The following is a 22,869-nucleotide window of genomic DNA, read 5'->3' on the forward strand; positions in this document are numbered from 1 at the left end:
GTGCAAATAAAATTCTACTCAGGACAATATTCCCAAATATTCATGCGGTAACCCTATATTATCATACTTTACGCAAATTTCTTCTATCATTCCTTCTTTTATAAGCCCCACCCACCAATAGCAACACGGAATAACATTAGCAACAGGTGCTAATGCCTAAAATATCCCCTCCCCCTTCCTGAGCCCGACGTTTGCTGATCAGGAACAATTAACACCCATCTGTCAGAGGTTTACTGATTTTTATTTGTACATCAACTCTGTTGTTTTGTTGTTGTTATTAGAATAAACCTATCTTAAATTATGACTATAGATTGTCCTTTCAATGTTCCAAAATGTTTTTATCAACCAATTTTTCTCATTTGTTTTTTTGGTATTCCACTTTTACATTACACCACATGAAACCCAAACAATATGGGAAAAGGTCACATTTTTACTTACGCAATATAAAATATGATAAAGATAAGATAAATTTTATTTCCAATACAGGACCCAATCTATAGGCATAGTCAGTACATGAAATATATGAAAAGGTATACATTTTCTAAAATGTGAAAAGGGCGGGGTAACAAGACCCCAGCAGCACCCCTTTCAATTAAGTTTTAAAGTAGCCTCCCATATATTTGCATAAATCTCATTTATAAAACAAGTAACCTATTTTTACAAATGCCTTATATGATTACAAGATATGTCAGATACTTAAGTTAAGTATAAAACATGTCGCTTTGTATGTATGTTTTTCAGCACATTGCATGGTGAACTTTAAATTAAACATTGATACACCATGCACTTCTTTTTGTAACTAAAGTGAAAATTTTGATAAAATGGTTATACATATCATAAAACATGCACATCATTTTGTAAATCAAATAATTGAGTGAAAAAACAGTAATAAAATCTAGCTGAAGTTAACTACCACATGCATACTAAATAGTTTCCACTTACAAACATACAATAAAATCTAATTTTTAGAAACTTACTGTGTGAAATTTTGTGGCTTTTTTTCACCGTCTTTTATGATATACTCAAAATGGCTAGTTAGAATAAATGGCACTCGTTCTCTGTTAATGTTAAACTTTGTTTTTTTATTTCCCAGAAAATGTCCAAAGTCTATATGAAACAACTGAAATATAAAAATTAAATTAAGGTGAGTTTTATTTTGTGTGTATATCAAGTAAAACTTTCATGTATTCAGGTCAGATTTTTTATAATTTGTTCATTTGTACATCAAATACATGCAGTTATAATATTTTTAATGTAGTATAAATTTTGAACAATAGATTAGTCATATTACTGAATTTTAACTTCAAACTTTATAATTTTTTGACTGGTTACCTTTTGTGTGATAGGATATTCTAACGGCTGGTAATCTACACACGCAGCACAATTGGTTCTGCAATGAAAACCGTGAGAGGATTTTCCCGGTTGTGCTTGAGTGGAGTAATAGTCACTGTTTCAAAAGGTAAGAACATTTCTAAATCGTAATTTTCTAATTCAACTGATCAAAATATTGAAAATCGGAGAATGCTATGCTGTGGTGCATACTTTAACGAACAGATACATGTATCATTTACTGTTGTACATGGCGTTAAACTCCTACAAAATCAGTTGCCCCACGAGAAATTGCCGAAAAAAGTGACATTTAAATTTTGAAATGATTCTATTAACAGACCTACAAGTTAAAATTTAGTTTTTGTTTCGGTCAATGGGTATGAATGTCGTTTTGGGAGGTGTGTACGCTGTCCAAAGTTGATAGATGTCTTAATAAATCTAAAAACTTCAAATTTTCATTATTTCATGTGTGAGGGGATAGGTTCTAATTGAGGACATTGTGAATGCGTGAAAGGAAGTAGTGACAATTACTCCACTCAAGCACAACCGGAAAAATCCTCTCATGGTTTTCATGGCAGAACCAATTGTTCTGGGCCTGTAGATTACCAGCCGTGATTCTGGTACTCGGTAAATTAAGAACAACTCAAAGAAGTAAAATCAATCTGGCAATCAATGCAATTTTGGGAAAAAATTAACTGTTAAACAATAACAAGCTTGCAAATTTTTATAAAAATAATTCTCTTGACTACCTGTCCAGTTTCTTTCATCATTATATTGTCGTTATGTCTGTCACCAACTCCGAGGATGTAGGTGGCCACAGCATATCCGGCACAGGACAGCTTAAATTCTTCAACTGCTCTCTGTAAACTGAAAATAAGTCAGACAAATAGAAAAATGCTAAGCTTAACTTGCTAGAATAGATATAATGTACAAAATTTGAAATACTGAGTGTTGATTCATTATCGTGTGTTAGGTACCAACTTTTGTGGATTTGATGGGTACAGGTAACCACGAAGTTAAATGTTCAATAAATCACACATTTCCATAAGGTTGTAGATATAGCCTATTAATCCATCAAATCAAATATCCAGGGGAAAGTTTTTCTCAATCCATGAAAAATGATACCAATGAGTATAAATGAATCAGCAGAAACCAGAAATTGATATTTACTCATTACACAGCATTTTCCCATATTTTATTTCAAATAGCATTAATGCCATATTTCAATAAAATAAATAATAGTTTATAGGATTTTTCTATGATCTTAATTATTTTCAAGGTTTGTTTGATATATTGATTAAATAAATATATATGTTATCATTTTACAATTATAACAATTGTTTATTGTAGAAAGAATCGGATAAGAAATAGGTCTTTCTCGTGGTTCCCTTGTTTCATTTTTTAATCTTTTTATTTTGTTCTATCTAATGACAGAATATGCTGAGCACATACACTACCCATCTCCAAAGGCAAATAAAAGGTTGCATGAATACAGACCCAAACCAGGTTGAATTATTGTATATGCAAGACAGTAATATATCAGTGATGTTTTTGCAATAACAAATTGCTGCCAATTATTCATGTTATTGTTTCAATATTCTACTTTTATGAATATTTCAAACAAATAAATCATACTTATTTTTATAATAATTAAGACTAATGTACCCTTTAACAGCCTTGAATCACTTATTTACTTTATGATTCATGCCTTTGTTTTTGAAAGAGGGGTCTACCAGCATATTTCTAGACATTTGGGCCTTTGTCCATTTGACATAACAATTTTTAGCCAAACTTTAAACAATATTTTTACCTGTGTTCAGTTGGATTTTTATGTTTTAACCAATCATAAAGTGACCTCTTATCCAGTCCTAGTTTTCTCCATTTTTGTATTCCGGCAAGTGTTAAAGATTTCTGTACAACTTCAATCATACCCTCTTCACATCCAGTTGCAACACATCCATAAGGATTTAGTCTGAAATAGAATACAGTACATGTGGTCAACAATTACAAACAAGAATGTGTCTCCAGTACACGGATGCCACATCCACACTATCATTTTCTATGTTCAGTGGACCGTGAAAATGGGGGAAAATCTCTAATTTGGCATTAAAATTAGAAGGATCATATCATAGGGACCATGCATATGTGTACTAAGTTTCAACTTGATTGGACTTCAACTTCATCAAAAACTACCTCAACCAAAAAACTAACCAAAATTTAAACCTGAAGCAGGAAAGTTGGACAAATGAACGGATGGACAGAAGGAAGGACGAATGGACACACAGACTAAGAAATCATAATGCCCATGATTGGGACATAAAAATAGTGTGTTATCCATAAAATAATTAGTATGTAAGATAAAACCAGATGCTCCGCAGGGCGCAGCTTTATACAACCGCAGAGGTTGAACCCTGAACGGTTGGGGCAAGTATGGACACAACATTCAAGCTGGATTCAGCTTTAAATTTGGATTGTGATTAAATAGTTGACACAGCATAGGTTTCTGATACAGAATAAATGTGGTCTAATGAACTTAAAATATTTTTTTTTGCCTTTGAGCAATTCACTATGCTGTTGAATATTAATCCTCTCAAAACAAGTTTGAAGAAATTTTCTTTTTATTTATGAAATCTGAAATGAGAAAAATTTAACCCCCCACCCCCATTTTTTTTACACATCCCCCTTTCCCTTTTTCCAAAACTGATCTCAATTCAAATTTCTAATGGAGTTTGCAACAATAACTACTCATTTAAATACATCATAAAATATTAAAATGTAGAATAAAGTGCTTTTTATCACTGAATGGTAAAGATTGTTTTAATTTATCAGTTGGTAGTAAAAGTGAATATACATTGTATATTGTATAAAACAATGATTTAAGTTGATTCAACTACTATTCTGGACAAAGAAAGATAACTCCAATTGAAAATTTCTTGCTATTGCACAATATTGTGCAATTATATATTTTTTTCTATTGCGCAATACTGTGCAATTGAAGATTTCTTGCTATTGTGCAATACTGTGCAATTGAAAATTTCTTGCTATTGCACAATACAGTGCAATTGAAGATTTCTTGCTATTGCTGAATACTGTGCAATTGAAAATTTCTTGCTATTGCACAATACTTAATATAATAATATTGGATCCTGATTTGAACCAACTTGAAAACTGGGCCCATAATCAACAATTACAAACAAGAATGTGTCCCCAGTACACAGATGTCACATCTGCACTATATTTTTCTATGTTCAGTGGACCGTGAAAATGGGGGAAAATCTCTAATTTGGCATTAAAATTAGAAGGATCATATCATAGGGACCATGCATATGTGTACTAAGTTTCAACTTGATTGGACTTCAACTTCATCAAAAACTACCTCAACCAAAAAACTAACCAAAATTTTAACCTGAAGCAGGAAAGTTGGACAAATGAACGGATGGACAGAAGGAAGGACGAACGGACACACAGACTAAGAAATCATAATGCCCATGATTGGGACATAAAAATAGTGTGTTATCCATAAAATAATTAGTATGTAAGATAAAACCAGATGCTCCGCAGGGCGCAGCTTTATACAACCGCAGAGGTTGAACCCTGAACGGTTGGGGCAAGTATGGACACAACATTCAAGCTGGATTCAGCTTTAAATTTGGATTGTGATTAAATAGTTGACACAGCATAGGTTTCTGATACAGAATAAATGTGGTCTAATGAACTTAAAATTTTTTTTTTGCCTTTGAGCAATTCACTATGCTGTTGAATATTAATCCTCTCAAAACAAGTTTGAAGAAATTTTCTTTTTATTTATGAAATCTGAAATGAGAAAAATTTAACCCCCCACCCCCATTTTTTTTACACATCCCCCTTTCCCTTTTTCCAAAACTGATCTCAATTCAAATTTCTAATGGAGTTTGCAACAATAACTACTCATTTAAATACATCATAAAATATTAAAATGTAGAATAAAGTGCTTTTTATCACTGAATGGTAAAGATTGTTTTAATTTATCAGTTGGTAGTAAAAGTGAATATACATTGTATATTGTATAAAACAATGATTTAAGTTGATTCAACTACTATTCTGGACAAAGAAAGATAACTCCAATTGAAAATTTCTTGCTATTGCACAATATTGTGCAATTATATATTTTTTTCTATTGCGCAATACTGTGCAATTGAAGATTTCTTGCTATTGTGCAATACTGTGCAATTGAAAATTTCTTGCTATTGCACAATACAGTGCAATTGAAGATTTCTTGCTATTGCTGAATACTGTGCAATTGAAAATTTCTTGCTATTGCACAATACTTAATATAATAATATTGGATCCTGATTTGAACCAACTTGAAAACTGGGCCCATAATCAAAAATCTAAGTACATGTTTAGATTCAGCATATCAAAAAAGCCCAAGAATTCATTTTTTGTTAAAATCAAACTTAGTTTAATTTTGGACCCTTTGGACTTTAATGTAGACCAATTTGAAAACGGGACCAAAAATTAAGACTCTACATACACAGTTGGATTTGGCATATCAAAAAACCCCAATTATTCAATTTTTGATGAAATCAAACAAAGTTTAATTTTGGACCCTTTGGACCTTAATGTAGACCAATTTGAAAACAGGACCAAAAATTAAGAATCTACATACACAGTTAGACTCGGCATATCAAAAAACCCAAAATCAATCCCAACCTTCCTTTTGTGGTCATTTACCTTGTGTCAAAATTTCATAGATTTCTATTCACCTTTACTTAAGTTATAGTGCGAAAACTAAAAGTATTCAGACGACTACGACGCAGATGACGACGCCAACGTGATACTAATATACATCCAAAAAAATTTCAATTTTTGCGGTCGTATAAAAATTACATCACAATAAGAAATCTTTGATTTTGTTATCGTCATACCTGAGATCATAGCCTTCTGATTGCCATATAGTATCCATGACTTCTAAAATCTGTAATGTCAGCATATCTTGTCGTAAATCTTTAAAAAAAATATCAATTATGTTAGATTAAGAATAATTATTGCATTAGGTTTTGGGGGTTTATATTTAATATATTGTATAATCAACTACTTTTCTTTATAAGATACAGTAAAACGATTGTTGAAGGCCGTACGTACGGTGACCTATAATTGTTTATTTCTGTGTTATTTTGGTCTCTTGTGGATGGTTGTCTTATTGGCAATTATACCACATCTTCCTTTTTATACTTAATAGACACCTCATTTCAGCAGTCACATATCTCATATGGTCACTTTCAGACCCTTTAAAATGTTTTCTCCATATTATTTAACTCGTGTCAGCGGTCAGCTAAATTTTGTCATTTCAATGTTTAACAACAGCCAATTTCATCTATGAACAACCAAAATGTAATCACGAGGAAAAATATATATGTTTGGTATCAAGGTCATCTAACTAGAACTTCTTTAAAACTAAGTTTTACTGAGCACATTGCTGTGAGTTTGTTTATTCAATATTGGCTAGAGGTATAGGGGGAATAATAGAAAAATTATACCTTATCAGGGTCAGTTTCAGGGTTTTTGGAAAGGGAGCTTGATAGTAAAAATAGTGAATTTATACTTAACAATATAATTACCCTCTACCACCTCCCACCCATCCCACCTGACTAATGAATCTGCTCTGGCTTATTCTATATTACTATAGGAGCCGTCTTAAACTTGTAGTGAGGTCAGATTGTTTTGCTCTGTGATGAAGGCCTGACTGTGACTTTGAGATAAAGAACAGCAATAAAAGTGCTGTGACTTTGCTTTTTGTGTGTTTTTTTTTTTTTGTTTTTTTTTTTTTTGCTGTTCATGAACTGATTTTGTGTCATGAATCGATACCCCTTATCCTTCGTTTTCTATTACATAGCGTTATTGCTTAATCTATACTATATAGTGTAACTAAACTACATAGTGTTAACAGTTAACATTCTCACCATCTCCACATTTATAAATCAACTGTATGTTTTGTCCTTTTTCATCATCATTTGTCCATTCCAACCAAAATGGCTTCTTTTTAGAATCCATTACTTTACAGGATTTCTCACTATAAATAAATAAAATCTTTTATAATAATTTACTCTATTTCAAATATAATTTTCATTTAATAAGCTTACCTATTACTGTAGTGTTTACTTTTACAAATTATGACTTGGATGGAGACTGAGGAGGGTGGTAATTGGGGTACCTTCATGACGAATAACAGTAAAAATTCTAGCCAAATAACGTTAACGGTAATTTTTTGTGCATGACGATAAAATGTACACTTCTTTTAAACAATAAAAAACCAGATGCTCCGCAGGTAGCAGCTTTATACGACCACAGAGGTTGAACCCTGAACGGTTGGGGCAAGTATGGACATAACATTCAAGCTGGATTCAGCTCTAAATTTGGATTGTGATTAAATAGTTGACACAGCATAGGTTTCTGACACAGAATGAATGTGGTCTAATGAACTTAAAATATTTTTTTTGCCTTTGAGCAATTTACTATGCTGTTGAATATTAATCCTCTCAAAAAAATGTTTGAAGAAATTTTCTTTTTATTTATGAAATCTGAAATGAGAAAAATGTACCCTCCCCCCTACCCCATTTTTTTTTCACATCCCCCTTTTCCTTTTTCCAAAACTGATCTCAATTCAAATTTCTAATGGAGTTTGCAACAATAACTACTCATTTAAATACATCATAAAATATTAAAATGTAAAATAAAGTGCTTGTTATCACTGAATGGTAAAGATTGTTTTAATTTATCAGTTGGTAGTAAAAGTGGATATACATTGTATATTGTATAAAACAATGATTTAAGTTGATTCAACTACTATTCTGAACAAAGAAAGATAACTCCAATTGAAAATTTCTTGCTATTGCACAATATTGTGCAATTAAATATTTCTTGCTATTGCGCAATACTGTACAATTGAAAATATTTGCTATTGCACAATACTGTACAATTGAAGATTTCTTGCTATTGGCAATACTGTGCAATTGAAAATTTCTTGCTGTTGCACAATACTGTGCAATTGAAGATTTCTTGCTATTGCTGAATACTGTGCAATTGAAAATTTCTTGCTATTGCACAATACTTAATATAATAATTTTGGATCCTGATTTGAACCAACTTGAAAACTGGGCCCATAATCAAAAATCTAAGTACATGTTTAGATTCAGCATTTCAAAAAAGCCCAAGAATTCAATTTTTGTTAAAATCAAACTTAGTTTAATTTTGGACCCTTTGGACTTTAATGTAAACCAATTTGAAAATGGGACCAAAAATTTAGAATCTACATACACAGTTAGATTTGGCATATCAAAGAACCCCAATTATTCAATTTTTGATGAAATCAAACAAAGTTTAATTTTGGACCCCGATTTGGACCAACTTGAAAACTGGGCCAATAATCAAAAATCTAAGTACATGTTTAGATTCAGCATATCAAAAAAGCCCAAGAATTCAATTTTTGTTAAAATCAAACTTAGTTTAATTTTGGACCCTTTGGACTCCCAAAATCAAACCCAACCTTCCCTTTATGGTCATAAACCTTGTGTTTAAATTTCATTGATTTCTATTTACTCATACTAAAGTTATTGTGCGAAAACCAAGAATAATGCTTATTTGGGCCCCTTTTTGGCCCCTTATTCCTAAACTGTTGGGAACTCAACTCCCAAAATCAATCCCAACCTTCCTTTTGTGGTCATAAACCTTGTGTCAAAATTTCATAGATTTCTATTTACTTAAACTAAAGTTATAGTGCCAAAAACCAAGAAAATGCTTATTTGGGCCCTTTTTGGCCCCTAATTCCTAAACTGTTAGAACCAAAACTCCCAAAATCAATCCCAACCTTTGTTTCGTGGTCATAAACCTTGTGTCAAAATTTCATAGATTTCTATTTACTTAAACTAAAGTTATAGTGCCAAAAACCAAGAAAATGCTTATTATGGCCCTTTTTGGCCCCTAATTCCTAAACTGTTAGAACCAAAAATCCCAAAATCAATCCCAACCTTCCTTTTGTGGTCAAAAACCTTGTGTCAAAATTTCATAGATTTCTATTCACTGAAACTAAAGTTATAGTGCCAAAAACCAAGAAAATGCTTATTTGGGCCCTTTTTGGCCCCTAATTCCTAAAATGTTGGGACCAAAACTCCCTAAATCAATCCCAACCTTCCTTTCGTAGTCATAAAACTTGTGTTAAAATTTCATAGATTTCTATTCACTTATACTAAAGTTAGAGTGCTAAAACTAAAAGTATTCGGAAGACGACGACGACAACGACGCAGCTGGTGATGACGCCAATGTGATACCAATATACGACCGAAAAATTTTCTATTTTTGTGGTCGTATAAAAATCGACTGATTTTAATGAATCACATTAAATTTTTTCCTGAATTTGACACCTTTGACAAAATATGATAAGGATATTTTGACATTTCCAGTAAAGTTTTAACCAATTTGATGCTAACATTAGCTGAAAATGATCATTTGATGACTGACCCTCGGAGAGTTGTCTCATTGTCACTCATACCACATCTTCTTATACCAATTTACAACATTATTAGAAAGGGACCTTAAACTACTTTTTTCTAAGCTTTCAAAAGCAATATGAAATTGCCCTTGTCCTTTTTAATTGCTCATTGTCATCATTTGTACTTTCTGTTTTGGGTAAAGAATTAAAAGATGGAGATGATTTTGTTATTGAGAACAAAGAGAAATTGAACAAGACTAATAATATTTCTTTTCAAACCAACCATCCTGTTTTATTATATTTATACAGTTTTGTCTAATTTATACATTATTAAAGGTGATAGGACTATATATTTTACATAACGCCTCTTTGTACATGTATGTACTTACACAATTTTGTCTAGTTTATACATTAAGGTGATTGGTTGTCTAGTTTATACATTAAGGTGATTGGACTGTATGTTTTACAGAACGCCTCTATGTATGTATGTACTTACACAATTTTGTCTAATTTATACATTAACGTGATAGGACTATATATTTTACAGAACGCCTCTTTGTATGCAGATTGCTGCATAACCTTCTGCAAGGGAGAGTCATCTTTTTCCTTAGCCTTTTTCTTCAAATTCTGAAAAAAAAATCAACAATATGAATTTCATTATACATATTCCACTTGCATAGAGATCACATGATGTATCAGTTGACAGTGTGGACAAAAAAAAATATGCCAACAGCATAAAATATTACTGTTGACGATTATTGGCTTTCAAATACAAAATGCAGTTGGCTTTGAGAGCAAGGACGTATAACTAACATACGTCCTTGTTTGAGAGTAAAGTATGAAGGTGAATTCAGAAAAGCACTTCTGACACAAGAAAATTATAAATTGTTGCTTCATATTTTTACACTGAGATTTGGTTTGTCTTTCTCTAAATTTTATAGTATAATGCAAATAATGAAATTAAAAAGAAATGTAAACTATGCAAAACATTTAAAGCCTATGAACCAAAACTGATTGGCAGAGCCATATAACGACATTGAAATGAGAAATGCCAATGCTTATATAACTGCATGTTAATGTACTATTGACTTAGCGCATGAAAAATTCAACTATCCCAGTAAAAATAATTTTATGAAAATCATAGTATTAAAACTGAGCACACTGTGTGTATGTGTTAAACATTTAGCAAAATAAAAACAGTTTTCCTACAAACCATGTACTCTGTGGTCAATTCTGCTTCTTAGTAAGTCCATGACAGTCAAACGGCAAAGAAATATAAACAACACTTATAAACAAATTAAACAACAAGGACAAAGTATCTATGACCATGTCCATCAGTTCTGATGTCTGCTTTCTCTCAGCATTGGTTATGTGTAAATAAATACTCCATTGTTTAAAATGAACTGATCTTTCTTAGATATTTATTTATACCCAATTAACCAGAAGTAAATATTTTTAGCAGGAAGAAACAAGAATGTGTCCATAGTACACTGATGCCCTATTCACACTATCATTTATTTTGGACCGTGAAATTTGGGTTCAAACTCTACTTTGGCATTAAAATTAGAAAGATCATTTCATAAGGAACATGTGTACTAAGTTTCAAGTTGATTGAACTTAAACTTTTTATAAAAAAACTTCTTTCACAAAAAACTTTAACATGTAGCAGGACAGACAGAGAGAAGAACAGACGAAAGAACAGACGAAAGAACAGAAGATGGATGGATGAACAAACAAACTAACAAATGGCATGAAGACCAAAAACATAATGCCCATAAATAGGACATGAAAAATAACCTCAAACACTAATTACTGAAATCATATAATTCTGAAATTGACATGTTGACTGTCATGTGACTAGATCATGAGATACTTACTGCTGCTTTGGTATGATTTGGATGTTTTGCTGCCTATCTAGGGTTGACATGTGACTGTCATGTGACTAGATCATGAGACACTTACTGCTGCTTTGGTATGATTTGGATGTTTTGCTGCCTATCTAGGGTTGACATGTTGACTGTCATGTGACTAGATCATGAGATACTTACTGCTGCTTTGGTATGATTTGGATGTTTTGCTGCCTATCTAGGGTTGACATGTTGACTGTCATGTGACTAGATCATGAGATACTTACAGCTGCTTTGGTATGATTTGGATGTTTTGCTGCCTATCTAGGGTTGAAATGTTGACTGTCATGTGACTAGATCATGAGATACTTACTGCTGCTTTGGTATGATTTGGAAGTTTTGCTGCCTATCTTGGGTTGACATGTGACTGTCATGAGACTAGATCATGAGATACTTACTGCTGCTTTGGTATGATTTGGATGTTTTGCTGCCTATCTAGGGTTGACATGTTGACTGTCATGTGACTAGATCATGAGATACTTACTGCTGCTTTGGTATGATTTGGAAGTTTTGCTGCCTATCTAGGGTTGACATGTTGACTGTCATGTGACTAGATCATGAGATACTTACTGCTGCTTTGGTATGATTTGGAAGTTTTGCTGCCTATCTAGGGTTGACATGTGACTGTCATGTGACTAGATCATGAGATACTTACTGCTGCTTTGGTATGACTTGGATGTTTTGCTGCCTATCTAGGGTTGACATGTGACTGTCATGTGACTAGATCATGAGATACTTACTGCTGCTTTGGTATGATTTGGATCTTTTGCTGCCTATCTAGGGTTGACATGTGACTGTCATGTGACTAGATCATGAGATACTTACTGCTGCTTTGGTATGTATATCTGTGATAGATTTGAGTTTCTGTAGGATGATTTGCTGCCTATCAAGGATGGACATATGACTGGGGTTTGCCTTGAGATATATTTCTATGATTAAACCATACTGGACGGTAACAGAGGGTTCATGCATGTCTGACCTGAAATAAAAAAACTAAAATTTTTAACAAGATTAAAGATTTATTCAAAGTGGTTCAGTTTCTTTAATCAATGTTATTCCAAAAAAAAATGTATAGGGGGTTGGAAGGCACATTATATTAATAATACATGGGTGATGGGTATCAGAGCAACTTATCACACTATAATGCACTATAATTCTCAATTACAATTGTCTGGGTGGTGGGTGCTGACAAAAACTGCCTTCCAACCCCCCACCCCCATAACATGTTTTACTTAATTTAAATTTCAAGGTTTTAAACTTCTTACATTCTATTTCAAAACTGCAATAATTGATAAAAATAGCCTCATTTTGAGACTAAATTAAAGGAGTTAATATCAATAAACATTCTTTTTTATAAAACTATGACTCAGATCAACTAGATAATAGATTTTAGTCATTAACCTGTACAACAAAGTCTTTTTATCAATTATGCCTGGTTTATTTCTTGCACAATCAATAACGTTATAAGTACAAAGGACAAGGTTCACTTATGGCACAAAATGGCCTAAAATATCAACTTTATCATTAAACACTTAAAAGGTCACAATTTTGTTCCTAAATGGGTCTATATCAAAAGACTTAAAGACAAATAAATCAGTTTTTTCCATAACAGTGCATAAAATTCTCCAAAGTAAGGCCATTTTGGACACTTTGTCACAATATGATGATTTTGTGCAATTTTCAGATCTAAAAGCTTTAGGAAAACCTTGATGCCACCTACGATCCAAAATGTTTTGTAACCAAAAGATTCCAATTCTGATATAGATTTCATCAATATGAAAACATTTTGGAAGTGGATGGAGGCCAATAAAAATTCAAATTATTGAAAAAATTGACCAAAATTGACCTTAAAATACAAATGATGTTTATTTAAGTGGTCATAGCTTCATAAATGTTAAAGGAAAATGCCAAACATTTTGTGTTAATAGTATTATCACAAGTATTTTTATGTAAAAAATTTTGAACTTTTTGGTACGATTTAAAAAACATCAAAAATTTAGGGCCAATTATAACCCTTTGTAAACCTTCTCCTTTGGAAAACTTACTTGAGCAACCAAAATAACTTATGTCCTATATTACGATTCTGAAGTGCTCTCCGTAACAGGAATTTGACTAGATCACAATTTAAATAGTTCTCATACTTCAAAGCCTGTACCAACTGTAGCAAATACTGAGCCAATTCTTCGTCACTGAAAGATACAAAATACAAGATTGTCATTCATCATCAGCATCAATAAAGAAGAAAAAAAAGAAAATGGCTGTTTTAAAAATTGTGAATCCAACTATTTCTTTAGAGACTATTTGCAGTGGCTGAGTGGTCTAAGTAGTTACTACTGTAATTACTAGCCAGTCAACACTGAGGTTGTGAGTTCGAACCCCATTTGTGCAGGTGCACTTGACTTCAATCTTAATTGACTAGGATTGTCAGATTTCCTATCAAAGATCAGTGGTTTTCTCCGGGCACTCCGGCTTCCTCCACCAATATTAACTGACCTCCATGAAATAGCCTAAATGTGGTGCTTAAAAGTGGCGTTAAAACACCAAAAATCAAATCAAATCTAAGTACCGGTAAGCAGTCATGTACAATGCTCTGCTCTGTTTTGTTCAGATATGTACTTCTGTTTGTATTGGCAGCACTCCACTTATCAGATACGCCATTATAAAATATTTACTTCATCCTTAACATCTAAAATATCCATAGAATACTTGGTGCCTTCTTAAAATTTAAGAAATTAAAAAAAATGTAAAAACACAAAATTTCTTATATTTTCTGATTTTTTTTTAAATTTTCAAACAGAATGAGATATTTGCACCTGTATTCTTCAAAAAGTTCCTTAATTGACTAGCCTCTAAGGCAGTTCATACATGTGACTGATTTGTCAAGTCAAAAAATGAAAATTGGAAATTCTCTTATTTTCTATTATTGTTGATTTTTTTCTTGTAATTTAGGTATTATAATATTCTTGAAGTAGCACAGATTGCAAAAGAAAATCAAAGCCTGAAAGGCAGTAAAAACAATAGCTGCCTAGATCATGTTTTTGTGACTTTTGTCTTTCATCCACATATAAAGATTAAACCTGACAGAAGTTACATGTATGTAGTGAGAAGTTAAGATTTTCCAGTAGAAAAAGGTCACTATTTCAAGCTTCTTTATACAAAATGTATATAAGCATGAGAAATTTAAATAATGTACAGCAAACAAGAGGTCAACACGTAGCAGGACTAATACACACGCACATGCATGTGAATTGTTTATTTGAAAGAATCACCCTGACTCAGGAACAAACGCTAAGATTTTAAAAGCTGTATATTAAAAAGCTAATTCTTGCATTTATTTTTACAAATCCCTGACAGATGACTGTTCAAGATGAGTTTTAATCAAAGTAATTCTTGTCCTTAAAATACACTGTGGATTCATTATTATTTGTTTGTTACCAAATTTTGTGGTTTTCGTGGGTACAGGTGAACCACCGATTTAAATGTTCAACGAAGTACAAATTTTCTACCAGGTTGTATGCAGACTTTGTCAAAACCACGAAATTACATATCCATGAAAATGCAAGTTTTCCGCAATCCACGAAAATTGGTACCAAGAAAATAAAAGAATCCACAGTAATAGATTTTACTTAAAAAAGTTCAAATTCAAGTTTAAATCAACAGCGGTCAAAGTAAAAGTCACAGTGACCTAATTTTGATATGTGAAAACCCTGCCTTCCTATAATGCATCTAGATCTGTTTATCGCATATAAATTGGTTAAACAAATTTCTTCAGTATAACAGTAATCAGTTATGCCCTCGACAAGGTTCTAATATCATATAGGTTAAAGTCAAGCTGACTGATTTTGGCATGTGAGACACCCCATTCAATGACTGAATCAGATAGCAAGTTTGGTGAAACTATGTTCTTCATTACAAAAGTTATCCAGCAGAGAGTCCTATTTTCAGGGGGACAACACTTTTGCCCAGCTTAGGATGGAGTCAAATATAATTGAGGATAGTATATCTTCCCAAAAAATCAAGTCATATTATTTTGCATATAACATTATAAAGGGACATAACTCAAGAATTGTAAAAGGGACTCTACCCATATTTGTACTTGATCTGTGTTTTGCGGTAATAAGTATTTTGTATAAGTTTCATAAAATTTGGTTGAAACAAACATATTAAGTAAGAGAACAGTAATCAAATTTTGGACGTAAGTACAGACTGATTAGGGTAAAACTCAATGCCCCCTCCCCCCTCTACTAGACAGGGGCATCCATAATTAATTTCAATTTGACTATTTATTTGATGATTTCAACTTTTATGTTTATAGTGTTCTATTGCACAACTATAGATTATAGAATAAGAATCGTTCATTCATACATACCGTACATAACGATTAAATTTTTTATGAGGTTTAGACCGATCACTGAAATATTCATGAAATGCATGTTAACTGTCGATTACTCTTTGATCTGGCTCACGCTTTATCCCATTTGTTACTATTGACATAGTCCAATGAATAAAATAACACAAGTTACTTTTCAATAAAAAAAATTTCATTTAAAACTTTCAAGAAGTCATAGTAATACACTTGATGACTTCCTACATGGTAAAAACTAAGAAATATTTTATACCACCAAATAAAACACAGATTATGCATAACACAAAATCAAAGACATGACCAAATATTATAAAAGAAAGTGTAAATATTAATTGAGTTTAAACATTCAGTTAGATTGTTCTAGACAAATAACAACAATCAGAAACATTCTTTAAGTTAAATGTTATGATTTTTAAAATTCAGATTATAAAATAAAACAAAAAAAATTGAATTCCACAGATTTACAGATAAACATTTTTGTAACTGCCTAGAGTATCATTATGAAAACCCCTTTCCAAGATGTATATTGGGATTCCTGGCTCTACCTTGGATGCAGTAGTAAGCCAAACTCCAATGACAGGGGTTAAAGAAGTAGAGCTAGGAATCCAATAAACAGAGCTGTGAAAGTTTTTTCATTTCTATAAATAAATTAGCCTGAAATAGGGATATATTTTATTTCTATCCATTTTGCTAAACATTTGTCTATTTTCTAAACCTTTTTTCATTTGTGGCATCCATCCCTTGTCTATTGAAAGTCTAGTTAAACAGTACTTTATTGATATGGTATATACAAAATAAATCAGTAGAAAAAAATCTAGAGTAGAATGGTATCACTTCTAATTTTCCAGAAAACAGTCAAAATTTTGCAGAATTCTGCAAATATCAGGTTTTTACTAAATTCACCTATAATCTGTTTTAACTGAAAATTTGACATTTTAACAGTTTTTTTTCATCTAATTATCATCACATTATGGTAGTCAAAATAATTCAGATGTATCAGGCTAAAATTATGATTTAGTGATCCGGTTTGTTTCCCAATTTGCTAATATCAGCTTAAAAGTAGTTGTTATACTGATAATATAGTGGATATGTTAAGTATATTCATTTGTTATTTATACAGTAACCTTTTAAAAGGTTAAATTTGGCAATGAAATGCTTATATACTTACGGCAGTTCATCTAACCATTCAGTGGCTTTCTTTCTGACATATTTATCTGGGAATGTAAAATCTAGCAAAGTTAAGGCTTGATCTGCCTCCAGTGTAGGCCATGTCTGTAACAGAGCCTGCATCTGTTGAATAAGTATATATAAATAGTACATAGAATGAAATATATCATCATATGTTCAGATCATCCAGAAATATCACAAAATAAACTAGATATCATTGAAATGGGAGCCATCTCTGTGGGCCCCACTGAGGATAACATGTGGTAAGAAAATTGTATCTTTACCATAGGACATGGGTTTGTCAACTGAAACCAAAGTTTTTGACCTTGACCTTTGACCTAGGAAGTTTTTTATTCATTATGACACACCCTCTGGTGTTGGTTAATATACATGTCAAGTATAAACTTTGTAATCATAACAGTTCTCAAGATATAGAGTGGACACTATCTTAACCATAGGACATGGCAAAGTTTTTGACCTTGACCTTTGAGCTAGGAAGTTGAACATACATAATGACAAGCCCTCTGGTGTTGGTTAAAATACATGTCAAGTTTAAACTTTGAACTCATACCAGTCCTTTGGTAGAGAGCGGACAGGATCCTCACCATAGAACATGGGGTTGTCAACTGAAACCAGTTTTTGACCGTGACATAGGAAAACATACTGATCACTATAGGGCAACCAGCCATTGGCCAAGCTCTAATCAGGAATGTGTAAATGGGACACAGATGATGCCCCCACTTGCATATCATATAAAGTTGAAAGGGACAAAACTGAAGAATAGTAAAAGTGACACTTCCCAAATTTGTTCTTGGTCTGATTTATGTGGTAATGTAAAGTATGTGATTTTTGTGGTAATGTAAAGTATTGTCTATAAGTTTCAAAACATTTGGTTGAATCAAACTTAAGTTAGTGAATAGGAACCAGCAAATCAGCAAATTTTCCATTTGGTAAGGGGAATAACTCTAGAATGTTTAAAGCAATCACAAAAAATCAAACTTGATAAATTTTTTGTGGTAATCAGCACTGTGTACAAGTTTCATAACATTTGGTTGTGGCAAACTTAAGTTAAAGAACATAAAACGAAAAATTCAGCGGCATAATTCTAAAACTGTTAAAGTGACATCACCAACATTCAATCTTGATCTGTGTTTTGTCGTATTAAGAACAAAGTAATTTACCTTGGAAACTTCAATATGGTTGTCCCAGCTGACAGAATATAACACATACAACAGAGCGTGAGGGAACTCGCTGCATTTGTCACGTATGTCATAACGCATCCACCAAATCAGTTGTTTCTGCTGTTCGTCCAATGTCTGAAGTATTGTGTACTGGTTCGCTCTCAGTATGCTGTCTAGTTGCTGAACAATGTTCTTGTTTGGTCTCCATGTCTAAAATATCAATTATAATATTCAATTCTGGCATAGAGTTATTTTTCTTCATGATCTTTTGATTTATATATAAGTTATATCATAAAATATCAATTATAAAATTCAAGTAAGGTCAGAATATAATTTTTTCATTATTGCTTGATTTATAAATATGTACAAGTTTTGCATATAAACACTTGAAAGTAATTGATTGAATGGTAACATAACATAAATAATACTTTTAAAAGTAATTCAAATTTAACTGTACTGGAAATACTTGAAATGAACAGTTCATCAATTATAATAAAATCATTATGGTTATTTATGCCATTATAACTTAAACTTCCCCATTTATATCCTAAACTACAAAATCTTGGAAAAAATCTAACATAAAGATAATCCCTTTCTTGTCCATTTATGTCCGATATTTTGCTAATTCTCCCAAAATGAGTTGAATAAAGAAATAAACATAAAAAATTAAGAAATAACCTGAAACAATTAATGTATACACCTTATCGATATTCCCATATTCCCGGCTGACCCAATAATCTGTCCTGTTTGAACTATTAATGTCATACAACATTGTCAACAATCACTTTCCATTGTGGGGTCAAATTTTTGTATTACGACATCAAAATTTTACGGGAACCTGTGTGAAGTCTAGTAATGGGAGACAAATAGCGATAAGGTGTATTAAAGCTTAACAATTTAAAAATGTTTTTCTTTAGAATTAAATTAAATTAGATCTGTTAAGATGTATAATCTCAACAAATACAAGAAAATCAAAGGACATCTGGGGAAATATTTCAATAAGACATCAAACCAACAAACAAAAAAATCAAAAGACATCTGACGGGCAGCACAGTCTTCAATAATTGACAGAAGTTAGTATAATATCTTAAACTCTAAATCTTCCATATCTTTAAAAGTTGTGAATATTTTAAAGAGAAACAACTAAATTAAATCCATTTCTCCAAATCATAAAAACATTAGCAATAAAAATTATTAGTGCAAAAACAAGCAAGCAACATAATTTATTTCTAGCATGTATAAGAATAAATTAAAAATCTTTATGTCTCTTTAACTTTTTACAAATGAACAGAAATTAACTTTGATCACTTAAATATATTAAATTTAAAATAACATAAATAACTGGATTATGTGAAAATCAACAATTTGGTTTTCTCCTTTGAAAATTCTATTCATGACAACCTATATGTAATACAATGTACAAGCAAACATCACTGCACAAGCTGGCTACATATAAACTATGTATAACAAGCTGGCTACATATAAACTATGTATATATGATACTACATACAGTAGAGCCTGGCATTCCTGGAGCTTCTATATAAGTACTGGCCAGTTCTAACACCTGACAAAAACAGAGAACATGCAGGGTTAATATGGTGGAGGACAGATAAAAGTCTGAACAGAAATTGTTCACCAATTTTCATACTCAGTATATTGATTTTTTAGTACAAGTATCAATAAGTTTGTTTTTTGTTTATGAAATAATGACATAAATTTAGAATGGTAAAATATGGACCCTAAAAAAGAGGTGGTCAGAATTTATAATTTTATCATATGACTCAATTTTACAACGCCCTTCTGCAGAAATAGGGTAAATAAAAAAAGGATGAAAATTGGTACAACATTCTGTATCATTTATCTTGTTAATACACATGAAATACTTGTGACTCTGAGATAGTGTAAGTCATGCAATAACTAAATTATAAATATAACCTAATTATATATTAAGTATAGTGTGTATCTATTATTAAAGGAAGTGGTTACACTAGGAAGATCAAGTATTAATATTGACAGTTTTTTTAGATGAAAATATATTTCTAATTTGTTAGAAAAATGTACTTATTGAAGATATATTAAACAGATAATGTTTTTCCTTTTTATATTTAGTGAACAAAATTCAACAAATAATCAACAGATTTCCCCCCAAATTTTGCACATACAGATATCTACATTTTTTTCCAAAAGTCTGCACATTCTATATCTGTACAGGTTTTCAAAATCAGAGGAATTTTAAGATTAATCATATCAAAAATTTAATCAGAAAATTTGCTTGAACTAGTAAGTATTGGTATGCAATTTTTTGTACTAATTCCAAAATTTGTACTCTTTTGCATCAAACTTTTTTTTTAACACAGTCAATAGTATACTGATCTTTGGATCTGATATGAAAAAGAAAAAAGAAAAACACAAAAAGATTTTTTTTTTGCTATTTGCCAGTATTTCTTTTGTACTAATTTATCTAATACATCAAAGTTTTAAAAACATGTTGATATAGTTAATAGTAGTGTCAATGAAAGAAACATTTTGCAAAGTTTGAAAAAAAGATCTATTGATTTTAGTTTGGTCCCACATGCCACTTTATAAACAACATCATGCATAAACATAATACACCATCCACCATTAATTATTTATTCAAATATGAATATTCATTACAATTTTTTTTTATAAATGTTTTTAGGCCATTCTAAATTTATCTAATAATCTAATGAAAACTATATACCCAAAATTTTTTCCCAATATAAACAATTTCTCATTCTAGACAAAGTAATAAAAAAAAATGATATTAAACTCATGATAAAAGGTCACTAACAAAATCTACATTCAAAACAAACAACATATGCTTCCCTTGCAACAAAAATAAAGATCATCAATTTACATCTAATGAATATTCATATTCAAAATTTATACATAAAACAACAAGTCTAGAATGTGCAGTGAGGTTCATGCCATAACAGACAACCCCGACTTACTGGTGACCCACATTTCCCTGGCTCTTCCATATGATCACTGGCACATTGTAAAACCTGTGTTGTAATTTCAGATCAAATAATGTATTTACAAGTACAAATAACACAATATAACTGTTACTAACAGGATGTGTAGTATTAAAAACAAAATGTGTATATAAAATTACACCTTGTGTATAATATTAATACATTTTGTAACACAATGTTTATAGTTTACCATGTAATAACATTATGTGTAGAATATTTATAACACAATGTGCATATCATATAAACACAGCATGTATATAATATTAACACAATGTATTTAAATACCATGTACAATGTGTATAGTTTCTATCTTGTGGTGTTTGTTTTTCTCTGTTTGCTATCTGTAACTGTTTTACTTTCATACCTTTACTTTGACAGTGGTTGTCATGCTTTCATATTTTTCTTAATGCCATTTAATCTAATTTGTCATTGAATCTATATAACATGTATAAGCTAGTCATTTTAATATTTGGTTTGTTTTCTATTTCATCTTAACTAAAAGCTGTGTTCCCATATGTTTTGGGTAATTTTCATGCCATATATTTTGTTTAATTTTGGGTGTATTTTAAAAGTTTCTATCATTTGGAGTCAATTCAATTGATTTATCTAAAAGTTATCCTACATTGAACAGAGTTCATCAAACATTCTATGAAAGTGAATTTCTGAACCATTTTCTCAGTCTTGAAGACAACACACTGGCTTCAGTTCAAATCTTTTATTCTAATCTTGCTTTAACATTGACCATTGCTTTATCCAGAGCACCTGAGATCACCCCAATTTTGGTTGAGTTCGTGTTGCACAGTCATTTGTTTTTCATGTAATGTTTTGTATCCGCTTTTACCATGACATTGTGTGTTGTGACTTCTGAGTTTGATTAGAGTTTCCCTTTTTTTTTTTTTCCCTCTCTCAATATAAATGTAAAAATAAAGAAATACAACATGCTAAATTTCTATTACTTTCTATTTTGAATTTGTTTCTCATACCTTTTCAATTGGAGGGTAATATATGGATCCTTTCTTAGTAAAATCTGGAACACTAAATTCTATCATAGAACAATCTCCCTGAGGATTTGTGGCCACTGTTCCTGTAAAATAAAGATGATAAACTGTCAAAGAAATGCTATAAACTCGACAAATGCAAAAATCTTCCTGAGGACTTATTTCTTCTGGAATAAAAACAAGATCCCCTTGGAATAAAAAAAAAGATATATTTCAATCAAATGCTTAATGAACAACAACCATGATTATATGTTTGAAATGAATGCCGAAGATCGATATAATAGGATAAAATCGTAAGAGGATTCCATATTTAAGAACAGAAATTACAGAATTCAATTTTACCCTGGGAACAACCATGAAATTAACAAAATGAGCATGAAATTCACCTGGTTTATGGATAGAAACACCTGGGTATGAACAGGAAGTACCAGGGGCTATGTCCTTTTTTAACTAAGGCC

At 31.5% G+C, this 22,869-nt stretch overlaps 2 protein-coding genes across 17 annotated transcripts in view; one reads left to right on the forward strand and one right to left on the reverse strand.

The window, feature by feature from the left end:
• LOC139501381 (protein mono-ADP-ribosyltransferase PARP12-like) overlaps window positions 1-22,869 on the forward strand; it is a 275,921-nt gene that overhangs the window by 150,955 nt on the left and 102,097 nt on the right. The window lies entirely within an intron of this gene.
• The window catches only part of LOC139501379 (phosphatidylinositol 4,5-bisphosphate 3-kinase catalytic subunit beta isoform-like), a 40,691-nt gene that overhangs the window by 4,747 nt on the left and 13,075 nt on the right, over window positions 1-22,869 (reverse strand). For 5 of the 16 annotated variants that reach the window (XR_011658539.1, XR_011658542.1, XR_011658543.1 and 2 more), the window contains exons 12-23: window positions 22,397-22,497; window positions 19,928-19,981; window positions 18,418-18,627; window positions 17,238-17,359; window positions 13,749-13,892; window positions 12,529-12,682; window positions 10,293-10,423; window positions 7,272-7,381; window positions 6,237-6,315; window positions 3,140-3,301; window positions 2,079-2,196; window positions 978-1,120 (exon numbers count right to left, since the gene is read on the reverse strand). Coding sequence is in view for 7 of the 16 variants with exons in the window: in XM_071290420.1 (XP_071146521.1) it covers window positions 978-1,120; window positions 2,079-2,196; window positions 3,140-3,301; window positions 6,237-6,315; window positions 7,272-7,381; window positions 10,293-10,423; window positions 12,529-12,682; window positions 13,749-13,892; window positions 17,238-17,359; window positions 18,418-18,627; window positions 19,928-19,981; window positions 22,397-22,497 (1,528 nt within the window). In the remaining 9 variants the exon portion in view is untranslated. Of the gene's footprint in view, window positions 1-977; window positions 1,121-2,078; window positions 2,197-3,139; window positions 3,302-6,236; window positions 6,316-7,271; window positions 7,382-10,292; window positions 10,424-12,528; window positions 12,683-13,748; window positions 13,893-16,072; window positions 16,115-17,237; window positions 17,360-18,417; window positions 18,628-19,927; window positions 19,982-21,389; window positions 21,444-22,396; window positions 22,498-22,869 lie in introns of all 16 variants that reach the window. The other 11 variants (XR_011658538.1, XR_011658540.1, XR_011658541.1 and 8 more) reach the window with 4 other exon arrangements.

The sequence above is a fragment of the Mytilus edulis genome, chromosome 13, assembly GCF_963676685.1.
Source record: "Mytilus edulis chromosome 13, xbMytEdul2.2, whole genome shotgun sequence".
Classification (NCBI taxonomy): domain Eukaryota; kingdom Metazoa; phylum Mollusca; class Bivalvia; order Mytilida; family Mytilidae; genus Mytilus; species Mytilus edulis.